General features: G+C 39.1%; 1 protein-coding gene across 10 annotated transcripts in view; it reads left to right on the plus strand.

Moving 5' to 3' along the window:
• The window catches only part of sash1a (SAM and SH3 domain containing 1a), a 275,012-nt gene extending 255,967 nt beyond the window's left edge, over positions 1 to 19,045 (plus strand). For 4 of the 10 annotated variants that reach the window (XM_059512644.1, XM_059512646.1, XM_059512648.1 and 1 more), the window contains 13 exons: positions 1,169 to 1,270; positions 5,910 to 6,042; positions 6,874 to 7,814; positions 9,018 to 9,089; positions 9,241 to 9,378; positions 10,048 to 10,180; positions 10,759 to 10,928; positions 11,146 to 11,355; positions 11,944 to 12,094; positions 12,215 to 12,343; positions 15,625 to 16,571; positions 18,504 to 18,635; positions 18,767 to 19,045. In XM_059512644.1, coding sequence (XP_059368627.1) covers positions 1,169 to 1,270; positions 5,910 to 6,042; positions 6,874 to 7,814; positions 9,018 to 9,089; positions 9,241 to 9,378; positions 10,048 to 10,180; positions 10,759 to 10,928; positions 11,146 to 11,355; positions 11,944 to 12,094; positions 12,215 to 12,343; positions 15,625 to 16,571; positions 18,504 to 18,635; positions 18,767 to 19,027 — 3,519 coding nt within the window. In that variant the 3' untranslated portion in view covers positions 19,028 to 19,045. The remainder of the gene's footprint in view (positions 1 to 1,168; positions 1,271 to 5,909; positions 6,043 to 6,873; positions 7,815 to 9,017; positions 9,090 to 9,240; positions 9,379 to 10,047; positions 10,181 to 10,758; positions 10,929 to 11,145; positions 11,356 to 11,943; positions 12,095 to 12,214; positions 12,344 to 15,624; positions 16,572 to 18,503; positions 18,636 to 18,766) is intronic. The other 6 variants (XM_059512649.1, XM_059512651.1, XM_059512654.1 and 3 more) reach the window with 4 other exon arrangements.
• Positions 19,046 to 19,706: the final 661 nt, after the last annotated feature.

The raw sequence follows: 19,706 nt of genomic DNA on the forward strand, positions 1-19,706 counted from the left end.
ATCATCTGATAATGAACCTAATGGATGATTGTAGTATGTGGCTTCCTTCTCTCCACAAGGCTGACATTGATTCCTTAACCAACTGGGTTTTCTACATTCTTTAAAGTCCTTTCCTGATTTAGTTTTTCTCCTTTGGCCTTGATGTATTTAGTGGTCTTGATTGACTGGATCTAAAGTTTGAATCAATGCTAAGCCTTTGTGGATAGCTGCCATCATCATACATGCTGTAAGCATGCATGAACATGTGTCTGTCCTCTTGTGTTTGTTTAAATGCAAATTAATGCAAATGTTGTTGTTTTTCCAAATTAATGTTGCTTTTCTTGTTCTGTGTTCTTTGCGTTTTTGTGGTATGTTTCTTTGTGTGTCCAAGGACGTCATGCATCCTTTTCAGTTTTTATTTATCTAATTTTTAAAAATGTTTTAGATGGACTAGTCAAGTGGTGCATAGTGAAGCATGAAAATGGACCCAGGATCAGCTAATGATCGTTATGTATTTTTAAACAACTAAAAAAAAAATTGGAAATTTTTTAACATAAAACCCTAATTTTAATACACATTTACACACATTTAATTTTTATTCATATATACATGGCATAATTTAAATAAATATAAAAGTAACTTATTAATTTTTAATATATACAAAAGCCTATAAATACACAACCATTCATGAGTTTGGGGCTGTTTTTTTTCTCATTATAATAGTTATATATTTTTTTTAAAGTCTCTTATGGTCTCTGAGCATTTATTTTATATAAAAAATAAAGCAATAACAATAATATTGTGGTATATCTGTTTGAATATATTTTAAAATATAATTTATTCCTGTGATGGTAAAGCTTAATTTTCAGAGGCCATTACTCCAGATTTCAGGGTCATGTGATCCTTCAGAAATCATTCCAATGTTTTCTGACACCCAGAAACCCAAACTTTTGAAGAGTATTTTATTTAAACACAAAAAATCTCAAGTTGAATGGACATGACATTTCTGTTTGTTCCTGTCTGTCTTTTTTAATGTATTTTGCTGGTGACCGGTAAAAGCTTTGTGTGTTTGTGTGCATGCCTTTACGTGGTTATATGGGGTGTTCTCTGACTCTATTTCTGTAACAGATAGGGTGTGTGAGTGAAAGGGCGAGGGGGGCGGCTCTCTTTGACCTTCTGTTCTCCATAGTTAAAGGAATATGAGAGGAACAGACAGTTGAGCAGCAGTACAGACACAGCAGAGTGGACTGATGGATCCAGTCCCGCTGTTAACCTCTCCTCCGTCTGCAATGTAAGTACTTTACTAAACCACCCAGACTGTAGACCTGAGTGTATATAGGGTGTTTACAACATAACCTCATTCAGTCACATCAAAGTTTATTTTCCCCCAGCAGTAAGTGTTAGTAATGTCTCTCACTGTACTGACTGATGTCTTGTGTGTGTGTGTCTATAGAGTTAAATCTCTGCAGACCACACTAGTGACATTGTGGTTTATAAACTCAACCCAGTCCATCCCCTTGCTATAACCACACTGAACACACTTTCATTTGTTAGAAACTGTAGGACTCTTAAAGCTTTGTATGTACCGTACATTAAATGTGCACTCAGTATTTGTTTATGCTGATAGTCTATGATACATAGTGGCATGAATAGTGTCATGCTTCAGTTTCTGATTTCACTGTGAAAATGTACAAATCATAGTAAGTAATGAGTATTATTAAGCTTTTATTAGGTTACTGATTTGACTGGAGACGTCATATCATCTAATGTACATCATTTTTACAGTACAATTCATTTTCTGCTGAGGTGAAACTCTTTAAATGAGTAATTTACTGAGTGCACCATAAATTCTAAATGAATAAAAGCAGTGATCTGAAAGCTGATGTGTCATACGTGTTTGAATGGAGACAATGATGTTGTTATGCCTCAGCTGTAATGAGCATCTGGCACTGTAAAACCCCTAGTGTTGATGTCATTTCACCTTGGCATGAGGAGCTGGCACACTAAACATCCCCTAGTGATGAGGTCATAAGGTGCATCTTAACTGAAGAGTGATATGTGGCCATTTCTGCCTCCTGGCCTTTTCTTCTGGTTTGAGAACAACATTTGTATATGTCACACTACTTTGGCTCTAGTTACTATTACAAAAGCATGCTTTGTGTAGACTGTATATATGTGCCTGTGCACAGGGCAGTCCCAAGCATAGCACGAAGGACTTCTCGGTTAATGCCTTGAAAGGTTTGGTAACAGTGGATTTAGTTTGCCCTCTTGGAGAAATAAGCTGCCAGTACACAAATATACACATAGTTATCATGGAAACTCTGAGCAGCTTTCAGTCCCTGGAAGTAAACATACACCTCCTTTTCTAATGGTCAACAGCTAAGCTGTTTTTGCAATTCTTTTTGATGTTAACAAACCACAGCACTGCTTCGCTTAGCGCTTAAAGCTACAGAATGACTCACTTTGCCCAGCAAAGCCTTGTGTCGGCTGAGAGGAGTCACTGCCCGTCCTATGCTTTCTGTGCATCTTTGTTGTTTGTGTGTGTGGTCAGTGTCATTTCATGTCTAAAATAATTAAAATGGAGGAAACTGAAGACCTGTTTTTAACTAACTTCTGATAATGGATTTGAAGAGAATGATAAAAACTGCTGTTGTGGGTGAAGCTCTTGTTAAGAAATATATATATATATATTTATGATAATGCATCTATATCAATAAATATGTATAAATTCTTCACAATATACAATATAAAATATATGTGTGTGTGTGTGTGTGTATATATATATATATATATATATATATATATATATATATATATATATATATATATATATATATATATATATATATATATATATAAATGCCCCAGAACCGACTTGTCACATATGATAATCAATATTATTTAATGATAGAACTTTAGTAATTATAATTAAAACTTGATAACCATGTATGAATGCATAAAAGTAATTTTAACTGAACTTCGGAGTGGTGGCTTTTCAGTGTTTCTGTAAAAAAATAAAATAAAAAAAATAATACGAATTGGAAGAAAAAATAACAAAAATACTTATGATACACACTTTACTGACAAGAACAATATAAAACTCACTAAAGATTAATGAGCTGCTGGATTCATGATTATTAATCAGGTTGTGTGCATTCACTCGAACTGATGTACTGAAATCAAAACAAGGACGATAATAGGTGAGCGCCAGCCAATGAGATTGCTGTTTGCAGATGAGTTCTGCCCACTACCAGAGAAAGTAGTGTTGTCAAAAGACCCGGTACTTCGGTACCAAGTCGGTACTAAAAAAATGAAAATGTGACGGTACCAGGTTTCTTTAAGTACCGGTGGTACCGTGGACCCGGTCAACCCTGTTCTTGACGCATACAGCTCTATGATTTCCGCATAAAAAACGCGGACAGAATCTCAAAATCCAGTTATGAAAATGAAACTTACATCTTAATATGGACAGGCACGGAATTTGTCAAAGTTGGCATACATTAATCAAATCAAATCTCTGTATGGACCAGTAGCTGTAAATGTTAAGCCGCAAAAGTTGGTTGAAATATGAATCCTGCATGTTCTGTGCGTCTCTGTGTGAATGAATGAATGGCAGAGACGTGCGGGTTTGTTTACTACATAGACTGAAGCGCGTGACGCTTGCAGTAATTTCAGCATAAATACAAAAACATTGCTTTATTTAACATTTGCATCGTGTTGACATGTGTGGTGCACTTGGAATAAAATTTTCTTGAATCATGAAATCTTGATTTAATGATTTGTTAAACTAGTTGACTAGTTAAAAATCATAAAAAACCCAGAATCGATCAAATGTTCTGAAAAAAATATTGGATTAAATTTTTTTCATATCGCCCAGAACTTATATATAATTGTATTTTTTTATTAATTTTTTTAATTGTAGATTTTTCACAATTTTTTTTATTATTCAATAATCCACATTAAAAAAAAAATATTTTTTAGGAACATTTATTAAAAAATGTGTAATTATTTGTGATGTAAGATGATCTTGCAAAAACAATAAATAAAATCTGAACAGTCCTTAAAAAGTTTTATTTTCATAAATGTAATTTGTAATTCTTTTATTGGGGTGAAATATGATCCGGACATTTGTTCGTGAGTTTCTCCCTTTGTACTGTTTTACCTGTTATAGCATAAGGAGTGGAAATGAGGTGAGCAAATCTTATTCATACAAAGACCCTGTATCTCTGAGCCCCTCGGGGTGTTTCTGAAACACACACACATTTCCTCCTGCCTGTCTCTACCACATATCAGTATGTGCAAATTGAATCTCAGCGTCTGAATGAGAAAATGGATTTCTGTAGGAATCTTTGCCCCTGGGTTGATGATCTCCTATTTATAAATGGAAATGGGTCAGCCCTCGTCTGCGAACGGTTAAACCAACGGGCACAACTCTCTCTGGGGATCCCGCTGATTTGAGCTCAGTTTAACATTAATAAGAACACTGAGAGGTTGCTGTGTGTCCACAGGGTTCCCCTGTCATGAGATCAGTATCAGCTCCATTCAGTATAGTGACCCTTCACCGCTCAATCGGATTGAGTTGATCTGGGGTCAGTGTTAGTAGCCTTTGTCACAGAGGATGTACTGTATCTGTAAAAGAATGGACTGCAACCAAACCAGCCTTTCTTCTCTCTGGCCCACATTCCTTTTCTCCTCTGAAGACCATTGAGGATATTCGGGGGTCATATGGCAGATTTCGCAATGTTTCCGGACACACAACTCACGCCTTTTGCCACAGCCACTCCCCTGAATCCAGATATATCAGTTTCCTTCAAAAAAACTTTTTACAGTTTGTATTCGTCTCGGCGTGAGATGGTGTTGCATTGGGATTTTTGCATGAGCCGCTAACATCTAACCTAGAGGAAACTACTCCTGGTAGGAGCACAGCTGGACACATTTTTGCACACATTCTCGGTTTTTTTTTCTATCTTTTTTTCTCTTTTCACCCTTGTTCTTGTTTGAAATGTGATTTTGTTAACTTGTTGGTGATGGGATTTGAGCAGCCCCTAAGTCCTTAATGAGATTGTCCAGACGTTATTTTCTTCATATAGGTGCTTTTGATTATTATGTAAATTGATTTTTTCGACTGTTTCTCGAAATACACTTTGAGCTGTTTGAGCAATGTTATTAACCGTGTATCAATGACTCTTGGTCATTGTGGCCTTGAATGATTAGGAAAGATTACTCAATGCCTATGGTGAACCATTGAGATTTTGTAGAACTTTTATTTCCAGTAACAGATCACATTCAACATCAGTGATTTAGTGGAACACTTAAGTGTGTAGTGTGTTGGGGTACAAATTGCCAATCACTGCTATTGGTCAAAACGGCTCAGTCTGTGGTTAGAGCAGATTATATCCTTTTAGTAATGTGGTGTACTTTTCCAGCAAACACTTTTTTTGGTGTGCAATGATTTATTTTTCAGAATTGCAATTTACAAGTTTGTGATTTGGGTGGAAGGGATTAAAGAGGATTTGTCTTTTCTGTATCAGAGGTTTCAGTATCATAAATTATGCTAACTGTGAGGTCAGGTTATGTTAGATGTTTGTTTAGGGGAGTGATCCGTCATAAATATCTCGGCAGTATAGTCCCTATCTGAATTATTCATTTGAACTAAGAAAAGGATTTATTCCACCACAATTGCTCACTCATACCCATCTGTTATTTTCAAAAACAAGACTTAAGTGTTTTTCCTGGACATCAAATCTCATAACACACGTAACTCCATATTGCATTAAGTCATGTGCTTAATATCAAAAACCATGTCCTAATCTGTGCATACCAGTTGAAGCCATCATTTTCTGTTTTTGTATTTGTCTGTGTGATAGATGTTACGTATGTCATGTTTATAGGAGGTGGTATAATACTGAAGTTGAGTTTTCTCTCTGTAGCCTGTGGAGCAGTCAGATGATGAGCAGGAGGACTCTGTGAAATTCAAGAGGCTTCACAAACTGGTCAACTCGACTCGACGTGTACGCAAGAAGCTCATCAAAGTAGATGACAGCAAAAGACATGGCTCACAAGGTAGCTGGAAAAGACTTGTTCTTATGGCATTTTACTCAAGTTTTTAATTTTTATTATTTTTTTTTAATTTATTTTTTTTAGCAAAAATCAATTTTTCATGCTGCACATATGTAACATTTAAAACAATATTAGTTTTTGGTATTTTATATTTAATTAACGATTCAAAAGTTTGGGGGTCAGTAGAATTTTATGAAAATAAAATGTTTATTTTTGAAGCATGCAATAAATGGATCAAAAGTGACAATAAAGCCAATGATAATGTTACAGGAGATTTACATTTCAAATAAATGTTGTTCTTATTAACTTTAGCAAAAACTTGCTGTTTCCACAAAAACTGAAAATGATAATAAACATTATTAGTTAGAATAATAGTAAGAAATGTTTTTTTAGTGCCAAATCAGCATATTAGTTTTTAGCATATTTTTATTTCTGAAGGATCAATATGACATGGACTGGCATAATGGCTGCTAAAAAAAAATGTAATAGTTTTTTTTTACTATTTATGCTTTTATTGTATTTTTTATCAAATAAATGCACCCCTGAGTGTGCATTGACTTCAACAACAAAAAAATCTTACTGACATGAAATCTTTCTTGCATATATAGATATCTGCAATTTATCAGTTGTTAGCCAGAACATGAAAATACTTATCAGCTTAATACTATTGGCCAGAATTGTGCATCTATAATTCGATCTTTATTTTATATAAATGTTTATCCATAGTTTATTCCACTGCTATTAAATAATTCATGAGACAGTATTGCTTGGAATAGATATACAGTAGATATTTCAGTTTATTGAAGTTTTTGTTTGATCTTCCTTTTTCTGCAGATTCGCTCAGTCTGGATGCAGCTCCCATATGTGATGACATAAACGCTTTGTATGCAGAAATCCACAAGAAGCCAGCCCAGTGCACAGACTCTTCTTTGTCCTCTCTTGCCCAAGAGCAGCTCTCTCTGGATGGGGACACGGACAGCCTGACCACCTCGCCCTCCACCAGTAGCCTTGACGCCTGGAATCCTGCTCACAAGTTAGTGAAGACCCCCGACGCACATCCCCACGGCCTGATCCGCCCTCCGCGGAAGAGTAGTGCTGGATCCGGACTGGGTGAAGTAGGTGGTAGTGGCTCCTCTTTCTCCGAATTGGAGGGTCTGGGAGACGTCAATGCTAAAGTCTCCTGCTCCGCTACAGACGGAGAGATGCGGAAGGCCTTGTCATCTCTATCACACGGGGTAAGTACTGACAGCGTCTACGCTTTTTACGGCCTGACTAGGCCCCGCCCAAAGCCGCACCCTCTCCTGGTGTCTTTAGAAGACATTAACAACACCAAACGGCCACCGCTCTCCATGTGGCAGCGCAATAAGCCTGATCCAAACTACGCTTACTCCACCAAACACCTGCTCTACCAACGTTCCTGCAATGCTCAGAAAACCATCACTCCCTCCTGCACCTTGCCCGCTTCCCCTCCCACTCGTGAGCTTCCATTGGCTAGGGAGAAGGGGAAGAGCTGTGGGGGCGGAGTAGTGGGCAGCTGGCTGTTTCCACCGAGGCGTCTGAAGGGAAGGACGGCAGTTAGTGAGCTCAACATCACATATGTGGTGGAACGCAGCCTGTATGGCCACTTGAACTGGACCGGACTGGTTAGGCCCGTCACACTGAGCAAAGCAGACAGACGTTGGCTCCTGGAAGACGAAAGAGATGCGAACAGGAAGTGGGCATCCAGCATGGATCGATGCACCAAGCGTGTGCTCTTACGCATCCAGCAGAAGTCTGTGAGTGTGCCCGAAGAGCAGATCCACAGTGCCCCCTGCTGCACTGGAGGAACAGGCTTCTGCAAAGCTGCAGAAGAGAATTGCAGTAGGGTACAATTTGGAGACAAACTGCTCGAGTTATATTTCAAGACCAAGTCTGATAATGAAATATGAACTGTGCTGTCGTAAAATGGCATTTGTTTCTAAAAATCTTTACCCATCTCTGGGGTAATTATTAAAGCTAGAATTCCCTGAGAACGTCAGTTAGCCGATAGTTTTTCTTATTACTGTAGACTCATGTTACTGCAGTATGGAGTCAGAATTGTATAATCTAAGAAAGGTGTAGAAGAGAAATAGAGTGTGACAATACCTCAAGTCTTATCTTTCCCATCATCCTGAGCTTCTCTCCTTTCATTTCTTGAATTATTCTCTTGTAGTCAGTCGTGTGTCTGAGCATAACTGAAACTCTCAGTCCTTGAGAGACACTGGAGAGTGCTAGAAGAAGAAAATAAATAACATAAGAGTTCCTTCTGCAGCTTTGTAGAGTCTGTCGTCTGCGGATCCCCGTCGTCATTCATAGTGAATGTGAACATGACCGTGATCTTCATCAGTGAACTATTTCATCCATTTTGGGTTGGAAATGCCTCTTTCAGCCCAGACATGAATGCAATTTTTTTTTGTATGTGCTACTCTTTTTATTGAGATTTCTTTTTCTTTTAAAGTGCATGATGTTATTTCATGCAATATGCAACAGCGTCTCGTACTACAACATTTGATCTGTATTCTGTTTATTTTGAACCGGATATCTCTTCTTCTACTGCTTTTGTAGAAATTTTCAACAAAACGTCATAAAATGAAAAGCTAGTTTATTTAAATTTAATATATTGCTTGAATTTGAGTGATGCAAGATGTTGCCTTAACTTAGTTCACACATTGTTTTATTATTTCTCATTATATTTTCAGTACCAATGTTCAGTTCCTTCATCAAAAGCATTGGTTTATTTACATAATGCTAAACAACTGCTGAAAGATTTTATTTTGAGTTAAATAGGAAATCAGGTCATACCATGAAGTATTTCTTTTGGCAGCTCGTCATTTTAAAATGTGTGGTTTCCGTTATTAAAGAGCAGCATGAATCATTGAGACCCTTTTGAATCGTTTTAAATGACTCTCTCTAAATTCATTTGCTTGTGAATTGACAGTAATTATGTCTTTTTTCTTCAGAGAACGTGTAGCTTCGGAGGATTTGACCTGTCTAATCGTTCCCTCCATGTGGTCAACACGACCGAGCCTAGTGTGAGTACACGTGTGCTCTTTCTCTGGCTTCCTCTTGATTTCAGCTCTCATATGCAGCTGCAGTGTTTGTGATCCAATTGTGTTGATCAGCTGGCTTTCAGTGTGCTTAATCGCTCTCTCTCACTCTCTTTCTCTCTCTCTCTGGCATAAGGAGCAGGAGGCTCTGTACAGGGAAGCTGTGAAATCTCCCGCCACGTCCCGTATCTCTCTAGGAAAGAAGGTCAAGTCTGTGAAAGAGACTATGAGGAAACGCATGTCCAAAAAATATGCCGGGTCTCTCTCTGAACAGGTACACAAACAGATGCCAATGTGCTTGCTTTGACCGTGCTGAGTTATGTGCTATATAGCAAGCTTGTTCAGAGGTGAGACCCTGCCTTTACTCTAGAGGGAAGTGGCACATGTGTGCCCCACGTTCTGTGTTTCAAACTAGGGTCAAACATCTCTTAATGTAGCCTAGAGCTTGGATACATTCTCAGTCCAAATATACACACCCATAGTCCTTGGCAGTGTTGAATACACACTCACTGCCTGTATTCACATGCTGTTGAAAATGTGTTTGTCTTAAAATGCTGCCTCTGTAAGCAGCTCACTAGGTTTTAGTTACAACTGAGGCAAGAGTTTACATCTATATGATGTCATCTCTTTTAGTATGTTTAATGTAGATCTCTGGATATGTATGTGTGTTAGCCAGTGTTGCGCTCATCTGTGCAAAGAGACATCTTTGTGCCAACTCCATGTCTTGCTCCCTGTAATCATATTATGTTGGTGTGCCACCTAGTGGCTGCTTAGTGTAATTACTTACTAAACTAGAGGATTAATCTCACGGCAGTGCTGCAATCAGCTGTCCTTCTTGTGGGCTTTATATTATATGCATCACCTGCTGTCCATATTATTACTTTATTTCATTTATAAATAATAATATACTTTCAATTCTCTCATTTTTTTTGTTTTGTTATAGTCCAGTCCAGATGGAATGCCCAGTTGTCCTCAGTCTCCTCAGCCAGACACAGACTCTTTAGAGAAGCCCAAACTCAAGGCAGGAGGGTCTGTAGAGAGTCTGCGCAGCTCCCTCAGTGGGCAGAGCTCTATGAGTAAGTGTTTGTGGTTGTTGGGTGTGTGTGTGTGTGCTTGTTTGTGTGCATGCAGCGCTATTGCTCATATTAGTCTCATCTTAATACTGTGTTAAAGCCAGAATGTAATGGAAATTCACAATATATGCATGTTTTTGATCTTATTTTGAGCAATTCAGCAATATAGTTTCTTTTTTAAATTTGATTTAACTTAATTTTTTTTAGAAAATATAAGCAAGTCATCCATTGGAATCTATATACTACTGTCTTGTGAGTTCTCCAGTCATGTAGTGCATAAAACCCTCTTTCTTTCAATCGACTGCAAGTTTGCATTCAGATCTGCCTCAATTCCATCCAATTAGTAGGTGATGAATTGATGAATCATTTTCTATTTCACTGGGATATATATCTCACAATATGTATGAAAATATCTGTAACTACTTTAGTTTCATTGAATGTTTGTGCTTTGGAAATTAATGGTGCCTTAAATTATGTAGATGTTTAGTTTTTAGTTTTTGTTTTCTGGCAGTCTGCTGAATGATTTTCGCCTGCTGAAAGAATCCAGTGCTTTTGTAATGATTGTGTTGGTCCTCTCACAGGTGGACAGACAGTGAGCACCACAGACTCCTCTGCCAGCAACAGAGAGAGTGTGAGGAGTGAGGATGGTGATGATGAAGAGCCTCCGTACAGAGGCCCCTTCTGCGGAAGAGCTAGAGTTCACACTGATTTCACACCGAGTCCATATGATACAGACTCACTCAAACTTAAGGTACTGAACACATACAGGATATTAATCCAACTTGAAATAGTTTTCTTTAATACTGCTTTAAAATGTTAGACCCTTTAGACAAGGTTACGTAGCAAATAAATAATTATGAGCTATTAAAACTAGTATGTCAATTACAATTCAGTTTGCAGATTTGAAAATATATTTTAGATTAATTTCAACTTCGAATCTCACTAAATTTCTCTCTTTCTATTTTAAGAGAGGAGATGTGATTGATATCATCAGTAAGCCGCCCATGGGCACATGGATGGGTCTGCTTAATAACAAGGTGGGCACATTTAAGTTCATCTATGTGGAAGTGCTGACTGAAGAAGAGGAGAAGCCTAAACGAGCAGTTCGGAGGAGGAGGAAGGGCAGGCCGCCCAAACCCAGCTCCGTCGAGGAGCTTCTGGAGAGAATCAACCTGAAGGTGAGACAGCAACCACACACAGCCCTTTTTGAGATCTGTACATGCTTTTTTAAATTTGATTTGGTTTATCTCTAATCATCTAGCATAAATCTGAGTGTGTGGCTCGTCTTTCATCTTTACTGACAGAATGTAAGAACAGGGTGGGGAGAGATGAGAAAATGAAAAAGTGGATGCTGGTGTGAAAAGATGGTCAGCTCTTGTTAAAGCAGATTAACTCTGAGAAAGTGGGACAAGGTCATTTCCCCATGCCAATTAAAATTTTTATTTAAAGACTGAGACATACACACCCTTCAGACCTCCCACGAGCTCCTGCATCTCTAAATAACATCACATTACAGACCTTACACTTCACACAATAGACACCAAGGACGCATTTTAAGCCTCATTGTTTTGTTTTAGTGTGTTAATGGACTATAATGATAGCTCGGCATCACAAAAGAGTTTGAAGTTTTGAAACATTCCCACACATAAATCCCACCATAGATGAAGTTCCAGGGTGGAGTGGGGTATTTTTAGCTGTAAGGGTCCTACATAGTGCTTCTGCTCTACTGGGTGTGTAATCTGTGAATATATGTGCATGTATTTTAGGAGCACATGCCTACATTCCTGTTTAACGGGTATGAGGACCTGGACACCTTTAAGCTACTAGAGGAAGAAGATCTGGATGAGCTCAACATCAAAGATCCTCAACACCGTGCAGTACTGATGACCGCTGTAGAACTACTGCAGGATTACGACAGTAAGTACACACATACACTAAATATACTATGTACTAAATGTGTCTTTATACATTTATCATGTTTATAAAAGAATATTTAAGTGGATACAGTTCCTAACTTTGCGTGTGTGTGTTTTGTAGGCAGCAGTGATCCGGAGCGCAGCGCCCTCTCTGGCTCTCAGGAGAAACTCCTCTGTGAGGGGCGTGGCCTCATGGCCGACTCCCCACGGGACTCTGGTTGCTACGAAAGCAATGAAAACCTAGAGAATGGTAACCAGGCGTTTGTCTAGCATCTCCATTCCAACTGCATCACCATGTCCAGCCTAGTGTAGCAATGCCATGACACCATCCTCTGACCTCTGGGCCACGTCTCTCTCTCTGCCATGACTCAGTGTCCTAACAGCCAATGAGAACCTGTCATCACACCTGGATTTAACCCAAGCCTGTCTGTCTGTCACATCTGCTGTGCCCTGTTCTCTATCTGCTTCTCTGCTTCTAGAGGCGCTCTGTCATCTTTCCTTTAACTCTCTTATCCAGCCTCCCCAGACTCCTGCTCCTGCTTTCTTCCATTCGGTTAGAAATCAAAAATCTTGTTATTGCTAACTGATCAGAATCCATTCACTGCCTCAGAAAAATCTAAAGAGAGACAGACGGAATCTGAGAAACAAATACAAGGCTTGCGCTTACAGCAGGACTTAAACAGGATGGTTTTGAGAATGTTCTCCATGGCAAAACCAATGCAGATTCATTTCAGACTCAGTTTAAAGTTTTTCCTCCACTATCCCTTTGCCATTTCAAGAAATATCACTCCATATTTGTGTGGTGTTTGTTGTGGTCATGTTGCACAAGTTCTTATGTGCCTAACAAAGAAAAGACTTTTAGAAATACAAAATGTAGCAGATGAATCATATTCATTTGGAAGGTGATATTTTACCTAGATTGTGTAATATTAGGAGCTAATCTACTGTTTTTAAAGGATTTTATTCAAGAGAAAGCATCAGATCTCATTCTCTATTTCCAAAGAAATTGAGTGTTTAAGGTTTTCATTATTCTGTTGTCTTCTTAACCTCCTACTGGCATTTTATAACACTGACTGATCCCTCCTCCTGTTGTGTATGTCAGTGTATGAGTCTCTGTGTGTGTGTGTGTGGGTGGGTGGGGGGGTGGGTTGTTTAGGATGGATCAGAAATATGTGCAGTTTGCCAAAGTGGAAAATAAATCCATTCTGTGATCTCTAGCATTCTGATCTGCTTGCTTTTTTACATCTGTTTTCATCTCTTAATATTATTTTATCTGTGCCAATTACATTTCCACTCATTTTTTGTAAGAGCAGCGGTACAGAGCTTATTATATTCACTGTTAAAGCATGCACTGCTTTGTCACCATTAGAGTTTGAGTCATTGATTCTGTTAAAGTGTATCTCATGACCCAGGAAAAATACTTGAAATGCATCCTTGAATGCTGCTTTCTTTCATTTCCAGATGCTTGCATAATTTCTGAAACATGTCATTATCATTTATGGTCTTCATTTATCTTAAAGGTCACCTATTATGCCCCTTTTTACAAGATGTAATATTGGTGTCCCCAGAATGTGTCTGTGACATTTCAGCCCAAAATACCCAACAGATCATTCTATATAACAGCTGGAAAATGTCATTTTTGGGGTGTGTCTAAAGAAAGAGCTGTTTTGGAGTGTTTTGCTTTAAATGCAAATGAGCTGCATATTCCCGCACTGTCTCCAGAAGAGAGCATTGTGTATACATCTCTCTGCACTGCATATCTACAGCAATAAACAGCTGGTAGAGGCAGCATAACTGAGAGCAAGAGAACCAGTGTTTAGCCGTACATTGGGAAGCCAAATGCACTGAAAGTGGAAGGAAACGGGGCGATGCTACAGAGCTTGCGCCGTGCAGATCAATTGACTGAGCCGTGCGATTGTGCTACCTGAACAAATCTCACACTATGAATGGGCTAGGACCTCTTGAACTAATCTCACAAGCGTAGTGCTGATCAGTTACGGTTAAAACTAAGCACTATAATGACATGACACACAAAAGAGTTTGGAGTAATACTCATATTTAGGTACATTTTGAGGTGCATTACCTTATAAAATGATAATCCACAGTGTCCTTATCAGGTCAGAATGTTGGGAGTAAAATGAAGACTCTTATGTTCAGTCTTGCATCCAAACAGAGCACTGCTCGAGCGCGGAGAAAATGGACAGCTTACAACCACTGAGGGCGGAAAATATAGCAATGCAGGGCTGTCAATCAACCCTATGGCATGGCCCTATATATTGTGTCGTCACGGTGCACGAGAATCAAAACGGCAAGCCTAGTGGGACCGACTTGGATCAAAGGGATTATAAATGAGGAGTGGGTGGGTTTTTATCATTGTAGGGTGGTTTTGTTCACACACTGCCAACACACATTTATGTCCAAACACCATGTAAAAATGGATTTTGCATAATAGGTGCCCTTTAAAGTTTCTGCATATAAATACTCATTTATCATTTTATTTATTAACTGTTTTTATACCATTAAATGCATTGTGCCTCTGTTAATCTTAAATAGTTTGACTGTTACTAACTCTGTGCTCAGCGTATTAAGTATATTTGATGTGGAAAAATGGCAGAAAATTATGCTTTCTAAATAAATATAATCTGGACTTGTGGTTTTCTTCACTTAATGTCTTAACACTCACACCTAACACTCACCCAACCAACTAAACCCTTAAGTAAACCCTAAAAGAAATCACTACAACTAACGAACCATTAACAATTTAACCATTACTCTGTAATGTAACCCTTAACCCGTTCAGTAACATACTTTTTCATACCTTTAGTTGTTACAGATACTCATTCTGTTTTGCATGGTAAAAAGATAATGAAAATGGCATCTTTTAGTCACTTTTATGTTGTTCCAGATCTGTGTGACTAACTAACTGCAGACTGAGACTTTGAGACATTACACAGTTTTGGAACAACATGTCAAGTCATTTTATCCAACATTAACTCAGGCTGATAATACTTGCCTAAAACAATATGCTAAATTATCTGGGGGGAAAACTGCACAACACCTGTTCCTTTTCTAACCCCGAAGGGTGTATTTTTAGTACATAAAGTTTCTGATCCTCTATATACCCTTAAGGTAGGTATATCCACCCTTTAAGGGTAGATAAAATACCTTTGAGGATACTGCCTTGGTGAAAAGCTGTTGTAAACCTAAAGGTGCAAATGTTTGCAATTTATTTTCTGATCGCTTTCATCATATTTGTTCAGATTGTAGTACATATATCACACCAATAATGGTGCATATCATGCATGCATGCATCAATCATAAAGTAGAAGAGCCTGCATTCTCATGTGTGAAACCAACTTGCTGAAGTACTAGATCTTACTGATCTTACTAGATCTTACTGATTGTCAATTTCACAATATCCGAGTAATTCTTAGGAACCAAAACAAACAAACAAGGTACCATCTGAAGCCTTGGGGGAAGGACTTAAATGTGATTAATAAATTTATGTGAAGGCACGGCTCTCTGTTTCAGGTAAAAGCCGCAAGGTGTCACGCCACAGCCATGGTTCATCTGGATTTGATTGTGGGGGTGTAAAGTCTCCAGACTATCCCACTCTTCCCATGACTCACTCCACTGAAGCGCTTCAGCAGCAGGCCAAGAAGGAACACAAGTTCCCGAAGACCTTTCTGCCCCGGCCAATAAAGGGCTTCAGCCTGCGAAGCCTCGGCCTCAAGAAGGGCTCCAAAGCAGGACAGACCTCCCGCATACTGGTCAGCCGAAGCTGTGAGGAGTTGGACGGTCCCCAAGAGACCCCTGAGTCTTGGAAGCGCTCGCATTCTCTGGGGGATATACACTGGGAGCAGAGTGGCAGTGGGGATAAAGGCAGGCCAGAGAGTAACAAAAAAGAAGCAAAGGCCAATCCTATAGAATCAAAAATGGAACAGAATGGCGATAAGGCTGGAAGAGAGACAGGCTCACTGCAGAGACCTATGGTTCCCACACAGCTTCCTCTCAGACAGGTCGGTCCATTGCTTGCTGCTCAGACCTCAAACCGCCAACCAGTTTCTGCCCCAACAAGCCCCGCTCCACGGACTTACCCTAAAAAGCCACCTGTCCCACCTCCTGTGCCTGCTAAAAAGTCCAAAGAACGTCTACCGAATGGTTTGCGCCATCCTCCGCTAGTGTTGTCTGGTTCAGTGCCAAATACGCCAACCCTACCCCCAAAACCCATTTACACCCCAACCACTCCCTCTGAGAGTTCCCCGTCAACCCCATTATCACCAGGTGAATCTGCGGCAACTCTGAGTCCACCCTGGCTGTCTGACCTACCTGAATCAGCATGTCCTCAGATTCACGGAGCTAAAGTTGCCCTCAGCAGGAAGATCTCCCATGCCAAAATGACTGACCTGGAGACTCTGCTGGAGGACAGGATGCACTTGGAAGGCATTGACCTCACCGAAGAGCCGTACTCTGATAAAGTAAGTAATGATTTCACTTCACTTCTACTGTTGCCAACCACAATTTTTAGGTAGTAGTAGAGTGCCTTGCAAAACTACTTTGAGATCTTTTTGGAATCATGAAATGCAAATGTTACACCGTATAGCAGAGTTCTTCCAATCTGGCCCTAGAGAGCCACTGCCCTGCAGAGTTCAGCTCAAAGTCTGATCAAGCTAAACTTCCTGTGATTTTCTAGTAACTCTGAAGACCTCGATTAGCTTGCTCAGGTGTTTTTGATTGTGGTTGGAGCTCAGCTCTTTGGGGTAGTGAAGAACTTTTTAGGGATTTGAGAAGCCCTTCAGTATAGCCTAATAATGGACTTCATATCCGTGTGACCTCAAGTTTGCATGATTTGCATCATATGGTAAAAATGGTTTGGAAAATGTCGGCACTATAGTAGTTATAAAAAGGTTAGAAGACTAAACAAAAGCACAATTATTAGCAGTAGGGGCTTGACTCAACCATGCCACTGTCCCTGAAAAGCCTTGGCTGGGAGTATTATTCCTTCCATTTACTGTTGGAAGTTCTTTTAAAAGAAAACATACATTTCAATCAGTGCTCATCCAAACACTAATTCCCACTCATCAGTTTCCATATTAGAAGATGTTCCTATAGCACCTATGCTGTTGGAGTCTCTACACAATTAATCAACCGTTTTTCTTTGGCTATTTTTAAAATGAACGGCTTAGCACAAACATAACTATTGCTGCATATCCTATATCCTTAAAAAGTCTTTTTAGTCTTAGCAAAGTGGAAGGATTGGAGGACTCGTTTTTTGTGTAATTTATAAGCAGAGCATCTCGAGTCTGATATATTTTCTTGAGTCATCTGTGTGTAATTTTCACTTTGATCAACAAACCAAATCTGATTCCAAGTCACTTCTTTGAGATTATCCAACACAAAAAAGGTGAATATGAGGTGAAAAATGTCCTCTCTTTAATATGAAAACACTGGAAAAGTTTGTGGTTTCAGACTGCACAGACTGCCTGGAGTTTTAGTGCTTTTTATTGGCGGCCAATCCTATTATGCCTGGACACACAGTCTATCAGGTGTACCCCAAATTGGTCACAAAAATTGTTTGAATCTCTTCGAGTAGATTTTTAACTAATCTCTCAGTTAATAAGATGTTTGCAAGTTAAAGCTAGTGTGTGTGTGTGTGTGTGTGTAATGTAAATTAAATAGTTTTCCTCTCGCGGCTTATTTGCTGATTTCCCCGAGGAGTGTAAACATTGTGGCTCTGTGGCGCTATCAAAACATTGCTCTGCTTGTGTGTGCTTTGTACTTGGAATGTTGATTGTTTCACAAAGATGGCAGAGTATTGAGCTACTACAATAAAAACTGCTTGGTTTGGAATATTATGAAGCCACATTGTCTGCTTTAAAGAAGATGGCCATTTGGCGTGCTAACAAAGACAGACTGAATATGATTAAACTCCATCTTTGTTATGGCACACAGGGTGATGTTCGCATTAAAGCTCTGAATCTCAAGTTAAACAAACAATTTAGCCTTGCTTGCCTTGTAATGCTATAATTGGCACATAAAGTTTGCTTGTTTGTGAGTTAAACTCAGTTTCCAAGTGTGCTTGGTCTCCACCAACCGTAAAATAAATTAAAAAGCCACATGAAATAAACTTTATGATCTGTTAATTTCTGTTGTTATTCAGAGTCCACAGTCTTAGGCGAATGCTGCGCCGCTCACATTAGCTGGGCGCTAATCACAGCTTAGCTTAAAACAATACAGCATTAGCAAGGAAAATTCTCATATTTTCAATATTTTGATGACTGAATATGTGTGTCTCTTCTCTCCTTGTTGCTTACAGGGCTGTAAGTTTTCCAGTCACTTAAATGAGGTGGTGAACTACACTAGATCTTGTTTTCCTGGCTAATCTTTCCTTTTCTCTGTGTGTTTCTCAGCACGGCCGCTGTGGTATTCCTCAGCTCTTAGTACAGAGATACTCGGAGGACTTTCAGCAGCCAGTGAAGGACGTTGCGTCCAGTCTGGATCAGATCAGAGTTAACCAACTCCGTAAGGAGCACCGCATGGCTGTGAGTTACTTTAGCAGATTCCATTATTTGATTTAGCACATGCATGCTAATCAAATGACATCATAATACTTTTGTTTATTTTCCTGCATTAGCACTGAGATTTAGCCCTTGTGTTTTCCTTTTCTCCACAGATTCCCTCAGGAGGTTTGACTGACATGTGTCGGAAGCCAGTGTCTCCTGTTCACGTGAGCTCTGTGTCTGATTGGCTTGTGTCGATTGGAATGCCCATGTATTCTGCCCCTCTATTGGCTGCAGGCTTTGGCACGCTGGATCATGTGTCGTCCTTAAACGAGGCAAAAGCGAGGGAAGCGGGCCTGAAGGAGGACCATCACATACGTATTCTTCTCAGTGAAGCCCAGCTAGTCACAGCCAGCTACTCAGGACAGTCATAATACTAACATGAGCTGTAATGAACTTGACTAAATGGATAAAATTTTGCTGGTGAAGAGACAGACTTGGACAACAGCTACCGAATTTTCTCCCACCTTTCAGTCTTATAATCGTCTTATAATCTCACCTTTTTGGCGTTTTCAGAAATGACTGATCTGGCTTCCAAGGACTGTTATTGTGGGCCTATCAACAGATGTTTCCATAGAAACATCTAGTTTTGGCCTGAAACATCCGCCTGTCGAAAGAAAGCACACTTTTTTGTATGAATTTAAAGACTGTTCTGAAACCCCTTTTCAGGAAGTGTGAGATTTATTTAGGAAAAAAAAACTGTAAAGGAAAAGTTTTTAGTGCTTATTGAAGCACATTGAGTATCAAAAGTAAGTCACCTGGCCAAAGCAATGTCATTTCATGCAGGTTTGTTAATATAATATACTTTATCTCTAAAAGCATACAGTATGTATATGAAAAGATGTGTACTCTTGGGTCATTCCCAAAAGCATGATGTTGCCATATGGGGATATTCAGAGCAATGCACATATTGATTTTAGGCCAATAGTTGGTCACGGTTTTAGCAAATATGTACTATGTTTGTACAAAAAAAAAAAAAAAGTTTGTTTCATGTGTTTCTTTTTTCAAGGTTACTATAGCATCACTCCTTATAATCCGCTTAATATAATACTG

The sequence above is a fragment of the Carassius carassius genome, chromosome 27 (assembly GCF_963082965.1).
Source record: "Carassius carassius chromosome 27, fCarCar2.1, whole genome shotgun sequence".
NCBI classification, from domain to species: Eukaryota; Metazoa; Chordata; class Actinopteri; order Cypriniformes; family Cyprinidae; genus Carassius; species Carassius carassius.